This window comes from Geotrypetes seraphini, chromosome 5 (assembly GCF_902459505.1).
Source record: "Geotrypetes seraphini chromosome 5, aGeoSer1.1, whole genome shotgun sequence".
NCBI lineage: Eukaryota > Metazoa > Chordata > Amphibia > Gymnophiona > Dermophiidae > Geotrypetes > Geotrypetes seraphini.
The window spans coordinates 181,091,050-181,115,215 of NC_047088.1; the positions used below are offsets into that span (position 1 = coordinate 181,091,050).

Genomic DNA, 24,166 nt, shown 5'->3' on the forward strand with positions numbered 1-24,166 from the left:
CTTTTTGGATATATCCGGTAATTATGTCTGGGGTCAAGGTTGCTAGCTTTAATGTAGATGGGTTGCACTCTCCTGTTAAGCGTAGTAAGGTACTTCAGTACTGTAGGAAACTGCAGGTGGATGTTTTGCTCCTTCAAGAGACACACCTCAGTGCTTCTGAGCATGCTAAGCTCCGCGGTGACTGGGTGGGTGAGCTTGTCTTTGCTTCCTTTAATAGTAGCTGTGTAGCTGTGCTTTTCCATAAGAGGCATACTTGTACTGTGCATAAAGTGATTTCGGACTCTGAGGGCCGGTATGTAATCTGGGCAGGGGTGTTTCTGGGAAAGAAATATGTTTTTTGCTCTATATACGCCCCTAATGTGTATTCTCATCGTTTCTTTTCTGTTCTGGTTGCTGCTCTTGCTCCCTTCTCTGAGTACCAACTGGTGCTCGGTGGGGATTTCAATATTACTGCTGATCCCCTTATTGACTGTAAGCCTCCTAAGCCTCGTTTACATCAGGGGGAACACAAGGGGGTCAACTTTGTTAATTCGCAGTTGGGCCTTGTGGATCTGTGGCGCACGCTCCATCCAGACGAATCTGATTTTACTTATTATTCTCCGGTGCATAAAGTACACAGTAGATTAGACTACTTGTTAGTTGCCCCACCCCTTTTGTCTGGAGTCCGGAGAGTGATGATTGAGGATGGAGTACTTTCCGATCATCATGTGGTCTGGATGGAGCTCCTTGATCACCAGGCGCCCCAGAGGACCTTGTCTGGCTGGAGAATGAATCCCACATTGTATGAGGATAATGACTTCCGTACTTTCTTGGTAGAACAATGGGATTCTTATCTAGCCGATAACTCCTCTTCTGATGTTTCCGAGGTGGTGTTTTGGGAGGCCAGTAAAGCTGTTTTACGGGGTAAAATTATAGCTTACACCTCCCATAAGCGGAAGGTACAAGATAAGACACTACTGGATTTGGCCCGTCAGCTGGGCCTGGTGTGGGGAGAGTTGCATAGAAAGGGATCCACAGCCCTCAAGAGCCAATACATGGAGCTGCGACGTCAAATTAATGATTTACTGGCGCAGAGGGCCCTACGGGATATTCAGATGTATAAATACCGTTTACATAGGTGGGGAAATAAGGCAGGGAAACTGTTGGCCTCCTTGGTTAATCACAAGGCCCGCAGGCGTCATATTCCCAAAGTTTGGGCTCCTGATGGCTCTGAGGCGACTTCGCCAGCGGCTATTCAACAGAGCTTTGTAGAGTTTTATCAGGCTCTCTATGATCGGGGGAGCTGTGACACTGAGCAGAGAGCAGAGTTTTTTCGTGGCCTTCCTCTTTCTGCTTTGACCCAGGCCCAGAGAGATGCGCTTAACGCTCCGGTGCAGGGAATTGAGATTCAGAGAGCTATACGGGTTTTAAAGCTTGCGAAAGCACCGGGCCCCGATGGCCTGGGCCCTGAATACTACAAACTGCTTGGGGATCGGGTTGTTGGTCCCTTTCAGGCTCTATGTCAGGCATTATGTGAGGGGGGTTTGCCTCCGCATCGACTTACTCATGCTCATATTGTTGTGTTACCGAAGCCGGGGAGAGCGAAGGACCAGCTGGGGTCTTATCGGCCTATATCTTTGTTGAATCAAGATATCAAGCTTTTTGCGGCCCTTATGGCTGCGCGTCTTGGCCAGGTTTTGCCCATTCTGGTTCACCCGGACCAGGCCGGTTTTGTCCCAAGTCGGATTCTTCTGCTAATGTCTTACGAGCACTTTCTGTGTTGCAGAACCCTGCACTGATACGGGAACAACCGGGTCAGGAGAATGCCCTTATTGTCAGTCTGGATGCGGAAAAGGCATTCGATAAGGTTCTCTGGGAATATTTGTTTTGGATTCTACCTCAGATGGGTATTATGGGGAGCTTTCTGGCCGGAATCCGTTCGCTTTACAAGCAGCCGACTGCACAGATCTTGGTGAATGGGACGCTCACCTCCTCCTTTTCCCTGGCTCGGGGTACGTGGCAGGGATGTCCGCTCTCTTCCATGCTGTTCGTGCTGGCCCTTGAACCTCTAGCAGCTAAGATCAGGCATATTAAGGAACTTCGGGGTATACAAATGGGGGCGCAAGAGTTTAAAATCAATCTCTTTGCTGATGATATGCTTATATTTTTGGGGGATGCAACTACAGGAGTGCCTGTGCTAATTAGGCTTATCCAACAATTTGGTGCGTTCTCAGGTCTGAGTATTAATTTTGATAAGTCGGAAGCTTTACCGGTCCACTCACAGTGTGCGGCACACCATGATCCTTCCTTTCCACTAAAATGGTCTGGGGGCACGCTTAAATACCTGGGAGTGTTTTTACATGCAGACCCTCGGGTGGTCTATAGGAAAAATGTGCTGGAAAAACTGGATGCGGTTAAAGCGCTCTGTAAGAGGTGGATGGACTTTCCGATTTCTTTTCTCGGTCGTATTGCTCTTATTAAGATGGTCCTCTTGCCAAAGTTGCTCTATCCTCTGCAAATGGTGCCTATGTGGGTCACATGTAGAGATATTAAGATTTATAAAGGTATTGTTTCTTCTTTCATATGGCGATCTAGACGGGCGCGAATTGGTTACCTTAAGCTTGTTAGAGAGCGGTCGCAGGGAGGTGTAAATCTCCCAGATCTTCGTCTTTATAACGTGGCGGCTCTGCTTAGCTGGGTGCATGAAGCTTACACGGGTGAGACCAAGTTTGCCCCGCCGGGGTTTTGGTCCTTGTTGGCGGCTCCGGTGTCGGTGTTTAATATCCTGAGACCCGGGGCTGGCTCTTGTGCTTCCCTGTTACGACCTTTGCGTAACGCTTGGGGTTGGTGGCGCAGGGAACTCGTCGGGGCTCGTCGGGCCCCTCTCCATTCTTGGAGTTCGTGGCTAACCCTGCCTTCCCTGCGGGTAAGCATGCTTTCTTTGCTCGGGCTAGTCAGTCCGGGTGTCGATTTGTTGGCCAGCTTATGGAGTTGGGATCGGGGCGACTGCCAGGTTTTCCTGCCTGTCAAGATCACTGGGCGTGGAGTGCAGGGTCCGTACTGTTCTATCTACAACTACGTAGTTATTGTTCTTCGCTTCGGTTGCCGTCCGGGCAGTTGCCCACTTTTTCCCCGTTGGACAGGGCTTTCCTTTCCCTCTCGCTTGAATTTAATTCGCTATCGGCTTGGTACAAGCTAGGGAGAGATTGGAAACCTGCTGAGGTTTTTTTTGTCCCGGATGGCAGAGGGATGGAGCTCTGAGTTGAGAGAGGAGGTCACGGTCGATGAGTTGTCTCAGTGTTTTGTGGACGGTGCTGGGGCGACTCCTAACGTTGCTTTACATGAAATTCATCTTAAGATCTTGCATAGGGCGTATATAACCCGCAGCGCCGGACACGCTATGGGCCTGTGGCCTGATGCCTTTTGTACCCGGTGCCCTGCTCTTAAGGGGACACTGGTGCATCACTTTTTGGAATGCTCTTTAGTGGGGTCGTTGTGGGTGCGTGTGCTTCGAGAGGTGGAGGATGTTTTGGGGCGCTCCTTGGAGTGGTCGTACAAGACTCTGCTGCTTGGTGTCACGGCTGAGGCTGGTATTAGTGCGCCTTTGCAACGCTTTGTGTTATTGGCTCTGGGGCTCGCTAAGAAGCTTATCTTGCAACACTGGGTAGGGAGTGTGTGTCCTACTTTCCAACAATGGAGAGCTAATATGTCCCAGATGGTGGTCTGGGAAAGGCAACGCAAGAAGGGTGCCACTAGCTGGCAATCAGCGGCTTATCTGGAGTGCTGGAACTCGTTCTAAGCTGGGTCGGTTTCTAAGGATGCAGGGGGGGTGGGGGTGGGCGGGTTTGGGGAGGTGGGAGGGTGGGAGGTCTGTTTTCTTGCTGTTCTGTCTAAAAAATGAAAAATATGGACTTTCATGAGAGAGCTTTGTTTGATTGTTTGATCTCTTGCCTAGCTGTATTGCTTATCTGTATTATTGTTTCTACAGTGTTATTCCCTTTTGGCTTGGTTGCTGATTGTATCTCTTGTGATTTGTTCCTACAATAAAAATATATAAAAAAAAAATAAACAAGTCAATCAGCGCTGATAATTGCCAAATAAAAGCAATTATTGGCACTAATTAGACTTTATGCATATAGATGGCATAAATAGACACATATATTTAGCTCATATATTGTAGCACCATTACTGAAGCTCAGGTATTGTAACACCTTTACTGAAACTCATGCAAATCGCTCAGAATTTACTCCCCAGTCATTAGTAGCGATATGCATTCGACTCTACCTAAGTGCACGTCAGTTAAGCACACGCTTCGGTTATCCGCACCCTACCACCACAGTTTTTTTTACATTAAAGTCAATGGATGTAAACTCCGGATATTTGCAATTCGGATAAGCATACAATTCACTTATGCGCACTGATGTTATAGGTCAAACTACTATTCTTTCACACTACGTTCACTCCGGTTAAATGCAATCACATTCTGACTGGGAATGGCTAGGCTTCACACAGCAGCTTAAACGCTGGGACAGCTGGGAAAGTGAGTGCTCCGCTTCCACTCAAGCTGTAGGGCATAGCTTTCCAGTATTTTAGGCTCCAGCAGCCCATATGCCTTATTTAAACTGAGACAGCTTAGCTACAGCCTCATCCTACCCTTCCCCACTCCTTTTAAGCGCACACTCCATTTAAGCGCACATGGCAACCCGGTCTGAGGGGCATGCACTTAAACGAAGTCGACTGTAGAAGCTTCCAATAAACAATATTGTTTATTGTTTATTCAGATTTTTGATTAAACGCTTTTTCGAAACTACAAAGCGTTGAACAAGGTATAAAATAACATTTAAACAAATTAACAATTAGGACATATATTTATATAAAAATTACTAGACTGACGGCAATTACATACTGGGTAAATATGGACCTGAAGGCCCCTAAACACAAATAGGAAGGGGGGGAGAAATACAATTGATATAGAAAATGTGAGAAACATTTAAAGTAAACACAAAAGGAACTGGGAAAATGAATATAAAAAACAAGAATAGGTTAATCTCTAATTTTCAGTTAATCAATTAAAAGCAACTTTAAAAAGAAAGCACTTTAAATTGCTTTTAAAATTTTTTTCCATTTTTAAATCTAAAGGAAGAGTATTCCAGATCATAGGGGCTGTCACAGAGAAAATGGAGGTGCGACGAGTACCAATTATTTTTAAAGATGGAATGTTAAGATTGTATTGAGATATAGATCGTAAAGCTCTCGGCGGGTCATAAGGGATCAAAAGTCTGTCTATGAATGCTGGTGTATTGGTCTGCAAAGTTTTGAATGTCAGAAGGGCGATTTTATAAGTTACTCTGTGTGAGACAGGCAACCAGTGGGCTTTTTGAAGCAAAGGAGTAACATGATCAAATTTCTTTGCGCCAGAGATTATCTTAATGGCTGTGTTTTGGATAAGCTGCAAGCGTTTTAAGTCTTTGTGATAGATCCCTTTTAATAATAAGTTGCAATAGTCCATTTTTGATATTACGAGTGCATGGATCAGAACATTCAGGGAACTAACATCAAGTAGCGGGGCCAATGATCGAATCATCCTTAATTTATAAAAACAATTTTTAACCAATGCACTAATTTGTGGACGAAATGTTAATTTATTATCTATAAGGACACCTAATATTTTAATAGTTGTGATTGGTGGAAGTGAAGTATTTTCAATGGTGACTGGAGAAATTAATTGTGCTCCCTCTTTACCGGGGAAGAGGAGAGTGTTAGTTTTTGAGATGTTTAAAGAAAGTTTGTTAGTATTTAACCAGTCATGAACTTTACTTAATTTATGATTAATTGAGTGAATCTCTGTTTGGCTATTGGGATCAATAGGGTGAAATAATTGTAGATCATCGGCATAGGCGTAAACAGTAAACCCTATTGATTGGCAGAGGGTCAGGAGAGGGGCCAAATAGATATTAAATAAAAGAGGTGATAAGATGGAGCCTTGTGGAATACCAACGTTAGAATGATAGGATTTTGAAACTGAGTTATTGAAATGTACTGTAGAGGCTCTATCAAAAAAATAAGAGCAAAACCATTCAAGGGCTTGGTCAGCAACCCCTATAGAAGAAAGACGTTGCAATAAGAGATGATGATCAATAGTGTCAAACGCTGCTGCAAGATCTAAACAAGTGCGCCGACATGTTTCATCCTTAGGGGGTTTCCTCAGAGCTACAATCCCTTTGTGCTGATTTCCACGGCACGCGGCACTTGATAACAGCACTTTAGGTAGCCGCGTGTCGTGGAAATCAGCACAAAGGGATTGTAGCTCTGAGGAAACCCCCTAAGGGTGAAACATGTCGGTGCACTTGTCCCTTACTTTCACCACCTAAGCTAAGTATTAAGCATACAAATAGGAATGCTATAGAAATGTATATCTGATGGTTATTTGGTAATAACATTAGAAGCCTTAAAACCCTTTAAACATAAAAACAAATATTTAAGAGTGGCCCGGTGATGATTTGATGTGTAAAGCCAGTGGTTATGAAAATTTTTGAACCACTGGTGACATCTCTGAGGGTCTGAAGAATTTAATTTGGAGTAGAAGGTGTTTAGTGGATGGTCAGAAGGGGACCATCTTTCAACAGTGGGTATATTAAAAAGTAGGCATGGTTATGGTCGGAGAATAGGCGTGGTTGACTTAGGCATCATTATGCGTTCAACATAGGTGCCGCCAAATTAGGTGAGTGAAAAACAAGCCTAATGGAGCAGTGTCTATGTCTAGGATGCCTAGTGAAGTCAAAGCGCCATGTGTCAAATGGCACCACGTGCAAAACACCATGTGAAGTCAAATGGCACCATGTGTCAAATAGTGGAATTGTCAAACTGCTATTTACACTTAGACAGTAATTCTCTACAAGTTGACCAAAGTTAGGCGCCAGAATGTTGTGCGCTAATCCTCAAATTCTCTATATCACGCTCAAAGTGGTGCATGCAAATTTGGATGCACACCCAATCTGCATATGCAATTTAATTGTGTAATAAGCCAATTAGCACCAATAATTGGGTGCTAACAGTCACTTATTGATGCAAATTGGCAACAGTTTGGATTTCCACATGTATCTTGCTGGGTAGCAATGAAAAGGACGCGTGGTTATGGGAAAGCATGGGAGGGTCAGGGGCATTCACTAATGCATGCATTACTATAGCATCTGCACATAATTTACATGTTTTACACCATAATTTACCAGGTCTTGGTGTAAATCCATGTATCCAAAGTTGTGCATGGATCCTGGTGTTACTCACTATTCTACAAACTGTGTCCAACTCGGAGCTCCGTTTATAGAATTGCAATCAGCACTCCTTTTTTTGACACCAAAATATGAGTGCAATTTACAGAATCTGGCAATTCTTATATTCTTAATTCTATATTAGCAATTGCACATGTAATTTCCTTTGTAGAATACTAGCATAGGCCCGCACAAAAAAATTACGTTAGTACAATGGCTGGTGTAAATGCTCACACATAACTGTTGTTAGCTAGGCACATAACTGAAGTATTCTATAATCTTTAATGAGTAAGTGCTGGGTACTCCCCTGATGAATCCATGCCCCTCCCAAATCCACATCCCCTAGAAGTTGTACTAAAGAAACTAGGTGCCAAGGTTATAGAATACCGAAGCAGTAACATGCCTAACAGCAAATTGGTATCAATTATCAGCAATGAACCCCAATTATAGCCAATTATTGATTGTTAAAGCCAATTAGCAGCTAATTTAGCAATTAAATTACCCTATATCTGGCAGTATTCTATAACCTGTTCATGCAATTTTGCACCCTAAGGGGCAAATTCTATATAAGTTGCTTAAAAAAATCAGTGCCAAAAAGGTCAGCACAGCACGATTCTATAAACTGCTTTCAGAGTTAGACATGGTTTATAGAATCAAGCGTGGTGTTCGTCCGCACGACTAACATTTTGGGGCAGACATTTATGCCAATGAAAAGCAGGCCTAAATGCCTGCGACTAAGTTGTGCACAGCTAAGGTGTATTCCATAACAATGCGCCTAACTTTTAGGAATGCCCATGACCTACCCATGCTCCTCCCCTGGCCATGCCCACTTTATAGAATACACTTAGAAAGTTGTGCATGTTGTGCCAGATTCTATAAATGGCGCCAAGTGGCGCCTTAAATGTAGGTGCCATTTGGCTCGGTTGTCAATCCAAAAAACGGCACCATTTATAGAATCACGCTATGGAAGCATATGGGCTTGGAAGAAGTAGATGAGCTCTAGAGCTCCCTTCGTCAAAGTGGCAGAACATATTTATTCCATATTTTTTTCTTCCACAATTATGCTTCTTTATTAGTTTATTGTACATTGCTAGCCTGTTAAACAATAGAAAACATCTTTATTTCTGCTTTCCATGCATCCTGTATGTCAGGGGTGTTAAAGTCCCTCCTCGAGGGCCGCAATCCAGTCGGGTTTTCAGGATTTCCCCAATGAATATGCATGAGCTCTATAAGCATTTAATAAAAGCAGTATATGCAAATAGATCTCATGCATATTCATTGGGGAAATCCTGAAAACCCGACTGGATTGCGGCTCTCGAGAAGGGACTTTGACACCCCTGTTGTATGTAGTCTAATCTAAATTAGGGATACACCAAATATTCATATTCAATTTGATTTGATCCTAAATAGCACCCCCCAAATATATTATTCGTATTCAAAAGAATAGTGATTTAAATTTGAATATGAATAATCCAGGGGGGGGGGGGCTCTACTGTGCTAAATCCCATTGAAATAAACACTTGATTTGACATTGCTTCTTTTATTATTTCTTATGTTATTCATATTCGGCCGAATAGTTTTCATTATTCATATTCGGTCGAACAGTAAAATATGCTACTCAGTACAGCTCTGTACTAATGTCTATCTCTTACCCTCACTGTTCGGAAGTTGGCTGCATCATCCACTCCATTGACTTTGGCAGACTCTATGCCCAGGTAGTTATATTTGCTGAAATCTCGATCCAGTTTGAGTTTGTCTATAAAAAAAAAAAATCCAGAAAAGCTATTTTATTCTGTCAATCACATCAGGGCATGGTAAACTGGTTTTACCACAAGTAGAAAAAATTCTGAGACAATTAACAAAAATAGATCTGCAAAAGGGGCCCTGCAGGTCATTATTCATCTAAACACCCAAGCTCTTATTTGGATGTAGAACAGTAATAAAGGAAATTATATTGGGCAAAGACCATACAGCCAATTCAGGCTGCCCATACATATCAACTACTTAAGCTCTACAATCCTTTGCTCTCTCTTAGAAATCTCATGTTTTCTTGAATTCAGGTAACGCACAGTAGCACAGCAAATGATGTCAGATAAAGCCTTGCATGGTCCATCCAGTCTGCCCAACACGGTGGCCAGAATCGCACCTGCCACTCTTGCGCATGCTTAAACACTGGTAGGCAATTTGCCATAAAGCCAACCACATATAGGCAGTTAAATATGATGGAGTCTTGCTAACAGTATTTAACCTACTATTTAAGATGTTTTTCCCTCACCCTTGAGTTGTACAGTACTCCCCCAAAATTTGCGGGGGTTCCATTCTAGGAACCCCCACAAATTAAAAAAAAAAATGCAAGGCAGGGGAGGCAGGAGAGGGCAGCTGGAGCGCCAGCAGGTGAAGAAAATCACTCGCGGTCTGCTCCGGCCGCCTCTTCCTGTAGTAAAATCAGGCTTACACCAATCAGGAGCTGCTTTGACTTTATGACAGGAAGAGGCGGTTGGAGCAGACCGCGAATAAGTGAGTCCGTGATTGGCAAACTGTGAATTCGCGGGGGAACACTGTATATCCCTTTATTTCATATGATGTGACCAAGGGTGTCATGAAATACTAAAGATGCAGAATCTTCATCTGTTTTTGCTATTTGCAGGACATAGACCCGGTGGCATAGTGAGGGCCTTCCCCTTTTTAACTTCCCTGGCGCGAGCAACCTCACAAACTTGCTGCCTGTGTCGGCGTCGCCTCTCCCTCTGCCATCACTTTCTAGGCGCGGGGTCTGGAAGTGACATCAGAGAGAGAAAGCCGATGCTGGCACGTTGATATACCGCCTAGGCACTGGCAAAAAAGTTAGAGGGGGGGATGAAGGTGTGTCTGCAGCGGAGGAAGAAGTGGGGGAGGCGGAGAGGCGGACAGGTGCCGGTGCTCCCACCAAGATGGCACCCCACCTCCCCCTTTACTACACCACTGCATAAACCACAGAACTCCCTCGATAAATTTAAAAGCAGTTTAAAGGCCTTTCATTTTAAAGATGCGTACGATGTATGATAGTCCTTTTAAGGACAGTAATGGAAGTCTGTTCCCTTCCATTAGCCTTGTATTTTCAGATAACTTGCCTGTTTCCCCTTCCATCTGTTTTACCCTCTCCCCATTCTTTTCTATCAAAATATTGTAGTTCTGCCCAGTTCCCCCTCGTATCAGTAAGTCATTGTATGTTAGTGCGTCTGATTGTTGTTGTTTTGAAATCTGTTTTTAATGTATTTTTTATTTCTTTTTTATACTATGTAAAAACTGCCTTGATATTTGATAAGGCGGGATCTCAAATTTTTAATAAACCTGAAACTTGTCTGGCACTGGCTTTAGTTCCCACTAATCTTGCCCAACCTCAACAGCCATATTGTGTTTCCATCCTCTTTCTATTTAGGTATTCCATGTGTTTATCTCATTTTTTAATTTCCTGACCATTTTTTATTCTACCACCTCTCCTGGAAGGGCATTCCAGGCATCCACTACCCTCTCTGTGAAAAAGTATTTCCTGATTCAATTAATTAGTCTACTGTCCTGCAACCTCAATTCTTGTCCTCTGCCCTTCTATTTCTGTAAGAGGTTTGTATGTATATTAATAATTTTCAAGTACATGAATGTTTGTCGCCATCACACCTATTGGGAGGCTGTTCTATGCATCCACCACCCTTTCCTTATGGAAATATTTCCTTAGATTCCTGATTCTGTCTCCTTTCACCTTCGTTCTATGTCCCCTAGTTTACGATGACAACTTATAGCACTCTCCTCATCTACAAATCAAGGAAAAAGTATTTTTATTTGAGTAAAACTGATCTGTTTTATCTGGGCATTTATATGCATAGAGACACATAAAACAGCCACATTATTACAATTCTTATTAAAATGACCTGATTTGCTTTTATTATTTAAACAAAGTGTGATAAAGCATTGTTAACCTTCATTTAACAAAATCAAAGCCAAAAATATTAGTTACGCATTAAAATGGCTCCACCCTTTACCTTTTAGTAACCATAATTCCCTGGGTGTTGCATTTCAAATAGAATCACTACTATACTCTGGGCTGTCAGCCAGCAAGGATGAACTATGTCAAGATAACATCTCAAAAACGGATTACGAGGCATTTGCAGTCAGTTCTGCAGAAAAGCTTAAGCAGTGATCTGTAGATAAAGACCTAGAAGGGGTTATATTATTCAAGGTGAAGCTGCTTGTTTTCCTCTCTGACTTATTTATTGGGTAACATAATGCTTTTGCATAATTAATTAAAAACATTGGCACTGATATTCAATGACACTTATCTGGGTAGGAACTGCTCCTGCCTAGGTAGGTCCTAGCCAATGGGGCCAGAACTAGATTTTCAGCAGCATTATCCTGACAATGCCATTACAAATCCTCACTGACCACCCCAGCACTACGGAGGCAATGCAATAAAGGTCAGCAAATGGGCGCCAAGATGCAGTACACTAAGCTCTAATTCTATAACGCCATCTGGGAGCCATTATAGAATATCAACCTAAGTCATTTAGGCAGGATCACTTATACCATGTTAATGGCAAACATAAATGTGCACGTCTAAATGTAGCACTTAAGTGCATAACTTAGAGTATTCTGTAAATTATGTGCATAAATGTGGGAACCACCCATTTGCCCAACTCATGTACTTCCCCCTGTGATCGCCCCTTAACCTTTATATGCCAAGCAAGTTGCATGTTTAAGTTATAGTGTATCACTTAGTACTCCAAACTAGTTCTTAATTGTTAAATATTAGTATTCCTAACTTACCAGCATAACTAGGGGAAAATTCTAGAAATGGTGCCTCAGTTAATTAACAAACACTATTTAAAATGGCAAAACAAAGCACCTAACAACACCTAAATAATACATGCCAGAATCATGCCTACATAGGCACTTTAAGCCGCCTAACACCACTATGGGCGTGGCTAATGCTGGAAAAGGCATTAGACGACCTAAAGTGCCTACATAGGCCCGATTCACAACACAGATAGGCACCAGAAATATAGGTCCAGAAAACCCTGGCCTACATTTCTGGTGCTTATCTTTCATGGAGGACCGATTCTCTAAAGAGTGCCATTGCGTGATTGACACGTGCTTGAAGGCCGCCATTTAGGCAGCCACCGTATTTGGCACCCTATAGAGAATCCATGCTCTAGGGCAAAATTCTATAAATTTTGGCGCCAGTAGGTGCCCTGCCATTGCCAAGGTTGATTAACAAACGCCATTTAAAACGGCAAAAATCCCCATCGTTAAAGCACTGATTTGTGTCTAAATAATATGCACTGGAATCACGCTTACGTAGGCGCTTTAGGCTGCCTAATACCACTATGGGCATGGCTAATGCTGAAAGTGACATTATGTGGCCTAAAGCACCTATGTAGGCATGATTTACGACAAAGATAGGCGCTGGAAATGTAGGCCCAGAAAACCCTGGCCTACATTTCTGATGCCTATCTTTCACGGAGGTACGATTCTCTATAGGGCACCATTGCATGATTAATTTTTTTCCCCTTTTTTCTTGTTTTTCCCACTTCCCCTGTTTCTTTAATATTATTGTAACTTTATCCCTGCCTCCCTTAATTATTACTTCTGTGGGTAACATATTCTATTAAATTGTGCCTGTTTTTAAAGATTATGTATATATTTGTCATATTTTTATCTGTTTTTATTTTAATTGTACATCGCCTTGAACTGTGCCTAGGCGGTATATCAAATATTTTAATAAACTTGAAACTTGTTATTGGTGCCCTATAGAGAATCAAGCCCTAGTGCCTAACTTTATGCAACCTGTTAAAGAAAGAGGGGGTATTTGTCTTTATAAAGCAGCACCTAAGTAAGGGACCTACTTGCCTTCTTAAACTGCAAACTCCCCCCCCTTTATAAAAGTACTGTAAGCAGTTTGTAGCGTGGTGAGCCGTGCTGAATTGCCCGCGCTGCTCCCGACGCTTTGATAGAAGAGGCCCTAAGTCCTGGAATTTGAAACTTGAACTCTAATGCAAACTTACAATATAAAGAAACCATCCTATAGCCTCTGTACTTACATAGAAGGTCTTCTGAGGCACCAGACAATAGCTGATAGAAGATATGAAAGTTTCTTTCACCTCTGGGTTGATTTACAACACGGGATTTCTCCAACAGATCTATAAGAGAAAACTATTATCATTAGCATTTCATCACTCTGTTTCTATGGTTTTCCCATACAATTAAGTTCTTCGTACTAGAAAGTTGCCCGTTTCCTGGCCCTGGGGCTGCCTCTTTCAGTCTGTAAAGTCCCTGCATTTTCTTATTAACTGGACCTAAAATTCAGCTGGCTTCCACTGGCATTAAACCCAAAAATTCAACATTGGGCCACAAGGGTAACCCTATAGCTAATGTGACAATACATCCTGTTTTGAATGGGACCATCCCTTTTTCAGATCCCCTGTTCCCACAAACAGCTTCGGGATGCCAAAATGTCCCGTTTTCAGAGACGGCATCCAGAAGCTGTGTGTGTGGACAACGGGACAGGCGATCGTGGAGAATGGGCTCTCTCCCTGCTTCCCCACCCCTCGCCGCAACAACCACAGGAAAGGCATGTCCAGGCGCCGGTCCAGAAGTCTTCTCCCCGACATTAATTCTGACATCGGAGAGGAAGTTCTGGGCCAGCCAATCGCTGCCTGGCTGGCCCAGAACTTCCTCTCTTCCTTTCCTGTGGTTATTGTGGCAGCGGGTAGCGACAGCAGACCAGGTGGGGGGAGCAGAATTGGCGGTAGGCCAGGCTTTGGAGGGAGGGAGGCAGACAAGCAGGCTGGCTGGCTTTGGCATGGCAGGGGGGAGGTAGGCTGGCTGGGCAGGCTGGGACTTTGGGGGAGGGGAAGGGACAAAGGCTGGAAGGCAGTGAGGGGGACATAGGAAGGAGGGAGGGAGAAAGGAAGGAGAGAAAGAATCAGAGAAAGGGTTGTAACAGAAGGAAGACTAGAAAAGAAAGGCCTGGACCAAAGGGAAAGACAGGAGGCATATGCAGGACTATGGGAGGTTCAGGCAGAGGGGGAGAGACCCTGAGGAAGAACAGAGAGATGCAAGATTATAACAGAGGAGGGAGAGAGAAAGAGACCTGGAACAAAGGTACAAAGGAGAACTGGATCTGGGGAGGGTAACAGAGGGAAAAGAGAGAGAGACCTGGACTCAAAGGGGATGGGGCTAGATTGTGAAAGAAATGTTGTTAAAGAAAGTGATCAAAATTTAGGGCCTGTTTTACAAAGCCGCACAGCCCGAAGCCCATAGAGATTTAAAGGGCTTCGGGGCTGTTGCTGCACAGCAGCTGCTAGTGCAGCTTTGTAAAACACGCAATGATCAAAATGTGTCAGTTTTGATAATTTATATCTGCTATCTATATTTTGCACTATATTTGTATATTTTTCTTTAGTTACTGAGGTGACATTGCATATTTTAAAGCCATCTGCCTTGACATCTTTGAAAGAAAACCCGAAACTCGTAAATGATAATTAACGTTTTCTATGCATACAGTGTGCTTTGTGGGTTTTTTTAAAAAAAATTATGGTTACCATTATGAATTAATAAGATATTGTGTGTACATGAAAAATTAATGGAAGAAATTGGGGGTGGGGCTGGGGTGAGGTTAGGGCGGGACTGAAAATTAATAGATGTCCCATTCTGATGAAAAAAATAAATGGTCACGTTACCTATAGCCCATGATATCACTTCCTGAATATCACAGCCTAGGAATTTTGCCTCATAACACATTCTCTAGGTTCTGCTACTTCAGGGCCCATTGGCTACAGAAGACTAGACAAGATGCAGCATTGAGCCATGCTTTTGTATTTATTTATTAATTACATTTATAGCCCACATATCAGACATCTATGCGGATAACAACAATAAGTACATAATTAAAACAAAACATGACAGATCATTATAAAATAACAGCATACAATAAACAACCTTAAACCTATACCTTAAAATAATTAAAGCCAAGCAATTACAAAATGGCCTAATTTGAAAAGGCAAGTCGAAAGAAGTAGGCTTTCAGACTTTTTCGAAATGCCAGGAAATCAGAAATCAAATGGATGGAATCTGGAACCGAGTTCCACAGTAAAGGTCCAGCTACTTGGAACATATGTGATCGATTTACAACTTTAGTGACAGAACAAACTGTGGGAACAACTAAGAAATCTCTGTCCTGTGATCTCATAGAACGAGAGGGTATATATATCTGCATAAGAGAAGCAATCACCTTAGGCAATAGGTCATGTGCAGATTTGAATACCAAAGTTAAAAGCTTGAATCAGCAACCAGTGAAGTTTGGCCAGTACAGGTGTGACATGGGAATAGCAGGGCAATCTAGCTATTACCCTAGCAGCAGTATTCTGAACCACTTGAAGCGCTCTGAGTGATGTCTTTGGCAAGCCACAAAAAAGAGAGTTACAAAAACCTAGGTGTGGTAATACATAACTCTGCATAAATAATCTAAAGTTCGCAGCTGACAGCATTCTAATTTGGGAAAAAAAAAAGCAGTCCTTTTTTTTTTTTATCATTTTTATTAGAATGGGTGCAATAGGGGAACAGTCTTAACTACTGAAGCAATGTGTCTTCAAAATTTTAAGGACGTATCTAGAATTGCACCCAAACTCTTAATTTCCTGCTGGAACAACGGGACAATTTAAGAAGATGTCAAGAAAAAGTGCTGGTACTTCTGTAGCAAACAGCTGAAATAAAATCCTGGTCTGACTTATAGAAATATCACATTTATGATACTCTTTCCATAATTCCATGCTTCTGTTTAGAGAATCAAAATCTATATTGTAGGCTATTCCAGACTGGACTCTAGCATACTTATTTCAAATTCAACACCAGTCAAACAATCCTCATAACCATGATACTCTATGGAGAGGAGCGACTGCTAAACAAACACGATAATTAATTACGGGAGCCTCAACCCTGATGAAAAGACCTTTTGAAACATGTACATGTCGGTAGAGGCACTCCCAATTCGAGTGAAGTAACTATAAAGCTAAGTAAAACTTGATTGATGAATAATTTAAGATAAAAATATAAAAAATATATAATATAAACAATATATAAACAATACATAAATTACTGATCCTATGACGATTGGGTCCGATGATTATTATCATTAGAACCTATGGGACATTCTGAGGATCGTTAAGAATTTCTGTTTAGAGAATGGCACGGGGACCCTTTACCGCGGTAAACTGCGGGTCACCGCAGTAAATCCACAGGAATAGAGACATTTGCAACTAGTTTACCGCAGGAATGGGGACAAGACCATTCACCGCCCCACGGGAATGGGGACAAGACCCTTTACCGCACTGTGAGAGCGGTGAAAAGTCTTACTCCTGTGGTAAAAAAATTGCGCCCATGTCAGACTCGGCATCTTCTCCCCAGCTCCTCTTTTACCTTCAGGAGCCAGCCACGCCACAATGAAGACAGAAGGAACCTAAAACTAAAGCCTGAGACCAATGTGAATTGAAGAATAAAATTACCAGACAACAAAAAGGAAAAATAAATTATTTTCTAATTTGGGATTAGAATATTTCAGATTTGAAATATGTATCCTGCTAGAGCTGATATTAGACATAACTGGGGACCACAAAGTCCAAGCTGTGCTTCTTTAGCTTCCAGATGACTTAAGGCTCTCTCTCTGACCAGGGGGCAGTTGCCCTAGTTGTACTCTGCTAATATTATTCTTGCCATGTATGACTAATGTATTCTGTTAGCTTGATTTTTCTATGTAGCATTCTGTAGTAATTTGGTTTGTTCAGTTTTCACAATAGTGAAGGGGATATTTGTGAAAGGGAGGGAGATGGATTTTGTTGAACCTTGCTCTGTTTTATTTGTGTTTATAAAATGACAATTGTCAGAGGAGAAGCTTCTGCCCACACATGCGCGACTGCAGGGCGGTACAGGCAGGCTTCACTGGCATCAGTTTCTTTTCTAAAGTGCTGCGAAGGTAAGGGGAAAGGAGGGAGGGAGATAGATTTGGCCAGAGGGAGGGAGGGTGGGAAGGAAAGGGCCGCGTGCGCAATCAGTGACCGCGTGCCTTCCCTCCCTTAAGTTTCTTTATGCCCTGAAGGTAAGGGGGAGGAGGGAGATTCTCGGGCTGCTGAAGGGCAATGAGGTTGCAAGGGAAGGGTGGATGCTGCGGGGATGGGGCGGTGAAGGGGATGGCGGGGACGGGGCGGTGAAGGGGATGGCGGGATTGGGGCGGTGAAGGGAATGGTGGTCCGGTGACGGGGCAGTGATGGGGACAGATTTTTTCCCAGTGTCATTCTCTACTTCCGTTCTTCAAATTCAAGTTATAGGTGCATTAATTTGATGGTTTCATGGAGTTCTAATGAGGATTCGTAATGCTGGGCACAGATTAAAAGGAGCTTTCAAGAACTCTAAAAATCAAGCTAACCTGTAGTACAAAGCAGACTGAAACCGAAGGATTCAAACATTTGTTTGCTTTAATCACTAACTTCATTATCTGAACTATGTTTTCTTAGTACTTCTCTCAAAGTAATTTTATACGACTCAGTTATCTAATATCTTAAAAATGAAGCTCAAAATGTCACTTTAATTTTTAAAAATGTCTGGAATTCCATATACACATAAGGCAGCTGCCAACCCCAGTCACCACTGCAGCTGTGGACCCATTCACCTTGTAGCTAGCACTGGTGAACCCTTTTCCTGTTTGTTCCACAGCTTAGTTTCTGAGTGAATGCTGTGAACCTTTCAGACTGATACAGTTCAGCTTGTTCAAAACGTTTCTAAGAACATGAGAAAATAAATATAAGACATACTGGGTCAGACTAAAATTCCTTTAAGCCCAGCTTACTGTCTCCAGTCAAGGATCCTAAGGAGTACATTAATTTCTTTATTGGTCAAGCTGGTTATGGACTTTTCTTCCGTATTCAGTAAATAGCACTGAGAACTAGGTGCCAGGAAAAATCAGCGCTCAGAGCTATTTTATAAAGGCTGCTCCAGGATGAGAGCTTTTTATAGAGTCAAGTGGAGTACTGATTCCCGCACCCAACTTTGCCCGTGGGGACTTATGCCAGCTGAAACCTGGTGTCAATCCTAACATGCACGCTTCCACCAAATTCTACAACATGGCACACAACTTTTTGGAATGCCCCTGTCCTGCCCATGCCCCTCCCACAGCCATGCTCCTTTGGGGTTGCACACTATGGGGTTAATTCTACAAACGGCATCCCAATTGTAGGCGGTGATAGACACTCAACTGCCATCTCACCAGCCAATCACGATGCATGATTTTTTAAATATCCATGCCGCGAAGGATGCCTACAATATAGGCATCTAACTAACGCCTACAGAGGCATCTAGGCACGCTGATGCCTATGTCCGGCATGGGCATGGTTTCCACCAGAAGTAGCCTTGGGCATCTGTAAGCATCTCTATGAATCTCCATAGGTACGAGACAGACACCTTAAATGCAGGCCTGTAAAATGCTGATCTATATTTAAGGCATCTGTTAGAAAAAAAAAGACGAGATTCCCTTAAACGATGCCGATGCATCATTGACACGCGATTGGTGGACACTTCTTTGGCAGCCGCCGAGATCAGCGTCCTTTGGAGAATCAGGCACAACCTGTGTTATAGAAAAGCATGCAGTGAATTTCGATTGATATCAATTTATAATTGTTAGCATCCATTTATTGACTGTTAATTGCTTGTTAACCAATTGAGTTGCGCATGCAACCCAGGATCGCATCCAGTGTTTGGCAGGTAATGTTCGGTGATCTTTATAGGATCCAAGGGTAAAGTCTTTATAAACCCTGTTATGCTAATTGCCTTGACCACATCTTTCAGCAACAAATTCCATAGCCTAATTGTGCTTTGAGTGAAAAAAAAATACATTATACAATTTGTTTTAAACGTCCTATATTTTAACTTCATAGAATCCACATACATCTTAGTACTATTTGAAAAGGTAAACAACCATTCCTATTTCACACTGCTTATTATTTCAAAGTCATCCCTTCTCCAAGCTGAAGAACTTCAGTCTTTTATGGCAGGGAAGTCATTGCATCCCTTTATCATTTTGGTCACCCTCCTTTTGTACCTTTTCTAATTCTGCTCTTTCTACTTTGAGATTGCACAGTACTCAAGCGATGGCTACTGTTCCTTTTAGAATACTTCCCAGAGTTCTGTTTGCTTTTTTGACCACTGCTGCCCATCGAGGTGACGATTTCAACATATTGTCCACAATGCCTCTAAGATCCTTTTCCTGCATGGTAACTCTTAAAACATAACCCAACACTGTGAACTTATAATTAGGAATATTTTTTTTTTTTCTATCTGCTTTACTTTGCACTTGTATACATTAAATTTCATTTGTTATTTAGACACTCATTTCCCCAGTCTCATCAAGGCCTCATGCAATTCTTTGCATCTCATGTTCCCAGATCATTTATAAATATATTAAAAAGCACTGGGCCAAGTACAAATCCCTGGAGCACTCCACTATTTATCTTTCTCCACCGCAGAAACAGACCATTTAGTCCCACTCTGTTTCCTGTCTTTTAGCAGCATAGAGGGCTGAAGAAGGAAAAGAAGAGAGAGGTGGAGAAGAGAAAGGACGGGAGAGTTCCTAATCTACATTCCGTCATATTCCAAGGCTAATTACTTTGGGAGTCTCTCATGAGATATGTTGGCATTTTGTCAAATGCCTTCTGAAAATTCAGTTACAGTATTATCTACTGGGTTACCCTTAGCCACTTGTAATTAACCTCTTCAAAAAGTGGTGCTAAGGCATTTGGTAGGCAAGATTCCCCTTTACTAAATCAATGTTAACCCTTTCCCATTAAGGTATGTCTATTCACACAGTCTCTCAAAATTCAGAAGATAGCTCCCAAACATCTAATATTATGTCCAATATTATATACTTCAGTGGTGCCCCTCACTGGTCATTTACTTGTGAACATAAGAATAGCCATACTGGATCAGACCATTGGTCCATCTAGCCCAGTATCCTGCTTCCACAGAGGCCAATTCAGATCACAAGTACCTGGCAAAAACCCAAATGGCAGCAATATTCCATGCAACTAGTCCCAGGGCAAGCACTGACTTCCCTATGTCCATCTCAATAGCAGACTATGGACTTTTCCTCCATCACAAGTCCCATATTTTATTTTAAAATAATTTTATGTTATTTTTGTATAGAATTTTCAGTGTCTCTTAGCCATCAATACTAACTTATCTCCAACTTAAGTAAAATATTAGCTCTCATCTTTCAGATAAAAAACTCCCACTCAACTCAGGGTCTAACCATCTGACATGAGCCATGTTTCATATAGAGCTGTTTCAAGGACAATCCCCTTCATTAACAGATGCTAGCATTTCCAATCTGCTTCTCTGATCTTATTCTCTATCTATTTGCACAGCTAGAGTTTTATTTTTCAGAACAGCTTCTATCATTTTGTCTACTACCAAAATCACGTCCTCTAGTGATTTCACAGACATCCCTAGAGCCCTTTCTAAAGGCTGGCATTAAGGGCCTCTTTTACAAAGCTGCGGTAGTGAGTCACGATGCAGCCCATAGGAATTGAAAGGGCTGCATCGCATGTGCCATACTGGGACTTGTTGCTGCAGCTTTGTAAAAGAGGCCCTATATTAATAACAGATTGCAGCTTTCCAGTAATAGGTCTGCAATTTTTTTTTAGTTCTTTCAGAACTCTAACATGTATACCGTCAGGTCCTAGTGATTTGCTACTCTTTAGTTTCTAGCTTGCTCAATTACACCTTTCAAGTTCACTGTAATGAGCTTAAGTTCCTTTGAACTGTCATCATCAAAGATTGTTTCCCTAACATTTTTTTCAGTAAAGACCAAAGCAAATAATTAATTTAGGGGTCTTATTACTATAGTACACTACAAAATTGGCTTAGCATTTTTTTTTTTACATGGGACTTTTCTACATGCTAAGCCCATATTTTATACAGCAGTACATTTAGGATATTTTTCTTTTTGCAAATCACATGCTAATTTTTTAATTAGCATGTGGGACTTGAAAAAGAGAATATGAGAACACTTGTTGCCTCCTATTTAGAAAGCTAAGTGTTATGGTCATGTTATCCAAATACTGCAAATCAGAAAGTGCTAGTTCCATGCCCATTCCCCACTCATGACATGCCTTCTCCTGAAGAAATTTTAAAAAATAAAAACAGTGCATAATTAGCATACATTGGCAGGCAAATTACCACAAAACATTTTAATGTATTTTCCCCATGTTAACGTGCATACTAGACATTAATGTAATTTAGTAAACAATTCCCTAAGTTTTTTCTGCTATAGTGTTATCATCCCTAAGTACCTCTTTAATCCATCAGTCATTTGGGACTGAATTCTATAAATGGTACTGAAAGATTGGTACTGAAAAAAAATGATTAGCGCTACTCTATAAACAGCACTCAGTTAGGCACTGTTTACAGAATAGTGCATAGAAACCATCCCTTAGCCATGTCCCCTTTTTGACCTGGATCCAGGCACATATACATTTAAATTAGCATTGATAATAGATTGTTAGGGCCCAATTATTAGTGCTAATTGGCTCATTATTCAATTAAACTACGCACACAAATTGGGCATGGACATTTTAGTGCTATTTATAGAATATGGAGGATAATAGTCCACAATAGAAATAAAGCACACTCTATTACGAACCCTTGAGGAAACCAACCCTTAACAATTATTCACTCACTGAAAGTTATAATAAAGATTCAATCACACCTGAATTAAAGAGACCCAAAAGAATGGAGAAAAAAACCTCACTGGTTAAAAAAACCCCACTCTCATAAAGTTCTCAGTTTCTTAAGAGTTCACTCGTGTTCTTTACAAAATAGTAGGTTGAAGAAAAAACTGTTATCATAGGGAGGGAAACACCCCGTATCATCTGATATTGGCACAGTTCAAAACACAACTTCAATCATGCCCACAGAATGCAAAACTCAAAACTGAGTACCGGGAAAAAAGACAAAAGGGTACTTAGCTGCCCTCTAAGCTCATCAAACTTCTCAAAATATACCGTTGTCCATACAAAGAATCGGGAGCATTGCAGTTGTCAATGACCCAATGATAATATACTGTACATGGTAACATAGTAGATGACGGCAGATAAAGACCCGAATGGTCCATTCAGTCTGCCCAACCTGATCCAATTTAAATTTTTTTAAAATTTTTTTCTTCTTAGCTATTTCTTGGCAAGAATCCAAAGCTCTACCCGGTACTGTGCTTGGGTTCCAACTGCTGAAATCTCCGTCAAAGCTCACTCCAGCCCATCTACACCCTCCCAGCCATCGAAGCCCTCCCATGTCTATCCTCAACCAAAAGGCCATAATCAGACAAAGACCGTGCAAGTCTGCCCAGTACTTGCCTTAGTTCTTCAACATTTACTATTATTTTCTGATTCTAGATCCTCTGTGTTCATCCCATGCTTTTTTGAACTCCGTCACCGTTTTCCTCTCGATTGTCTCTCTCGGGAGCGCATTCCAGGCATCCACCATCCTCTCCGTAAAGAAGAATTTCCTTACATTGCTCTTGAGTCTGCCACCCCTCAGCCTCAAATTATGCCCTCTGGTTTTACCATTTTTCTTTCTCTTGAAAAGATTTTGTTCTACGTCTATACGTTTCGAGTACTAGTCCAACCAACTTCCCCACGTTCAATAATAATAATAATTTTATTCTTATATACCGCCAAAGCCGTAGTGGTTCGAGGCGGTTTACAACGAAGAAGGGCTGGACAATCAGCGAATAGGTACAATCAGTGAATATAGATACAATTTATATAGGAAAGCAGGATACAGATACAATATATAGGTACAATATATATAGGTGAGCAGGATACAGAGGAAGGCATAAGGGAACTTGGGAAACAAGAGGTTGGGCATAAGAGGTCTTAGGATACAAATCGGTTAAACAGGTTTGTTTTTAATAATTTTCTGAAATTTAGGTAGGATGAGGAGCGCGAGATAATATTGCCCAGCCAATCATTTAGTTGACCTGCTTAGAAGGCAAGTGTTCTGTTCAGGTATCTTTTGTAACGGCAGGCCTTTAGTGTTGGATGGTTAAACAGGTGAACTCTGCATGTGGGTCTGGATGAACAATCTAAGATAAAATGGGGAACCAAGTATATGGGGGCCAAGCCAAGAATGGATTTGTAACAGAGACAGGCAAACTTGAACTGCACCCTTGTTTCCAAGGGCAGCCAGTGGAGTTTTTGGTAGTAGGGAGTTATGTGTTCCCATTTTTTTAGCCCAAAGATCAGTCGATTGCCGAATTTTGGATGAGTCTTTGAATGGTTTTTTTGAAATACCCCAGATAAATGATGTTACAGTAGTTGAGTAAGCTCAGAATGGAAGATTGCACCAGTAAGTGGAATGAGGTTGTATCGAAGTACTTTCTGATGGTTCTTAGTTTCCATAATGCGGAGAAGCCTTTTCTGACCAGTAAGTCAGTATGTGCTTCAAGGGTAAGGTTGCGGTCTAGTGTCACTCCCAGAATTTTTATGGAATTTGTGATAGGAAAGACGACCATTCAAGGAAATTTGATGAATCTTTGATTTTGTCGTTCAGACTCGCCAGAAAGAATTTGGTTCACATTGAATCACCTTCTTTTCAAAATTTCTTCTGGCTTACTTTATTAGTTACACTTCTATGCTTTATGCTCCTTGCTATTTTCTTTATTTTTAAGATAATTTAGCAGAACAGTATTAAAAGTTACAATGCCCAATTCCTGCTTTAAAAAAAGAGTCACACTATAGACTCAATAGAAATAATTTTCCATCATGCTTTGCTGCAGGGCACTGCCATGTTTGTCCTTTATTTGATCAATTCTATTAACAGGGAGGATGAAAGCAACCAGGCATACT

At 41.7% G+C, this 24,166-nt stretch overlaps 1 protein-coding gene across 9 annotated transcripts in view; it reads right to left on the bottom strand.

Annotated features, from left to right (window-relative positions):
* The window catches only part of MYO1B (myosin IB), a 423,667-nt gene that overhangs the window by 182,314 nt on the left and 217,187 nt on the right, over positions 1 to 24,166 (bottom strand). For all 9 annotated transcript variants that reach the window (XM_033945224.1, XM_033945231.1, XM_033945228.1 and 6 more), the window contains exons 8-9: positions 13,319 to 13,417; positions 8,900 to 9,003 (exon numbers count right to left, since the gene is read on the bottom strand). In XM_033945224.1, the coding sequence (XP_033801115.1) occupies positions 8,900 to 9,003; positions 13,319 to 13,417 (203 nt within the window). The remainder of the gene's footprint in view (positions 1 to 8,899; positions 9,004 to 13,318; positions 13,418 to 24,166) is intronic.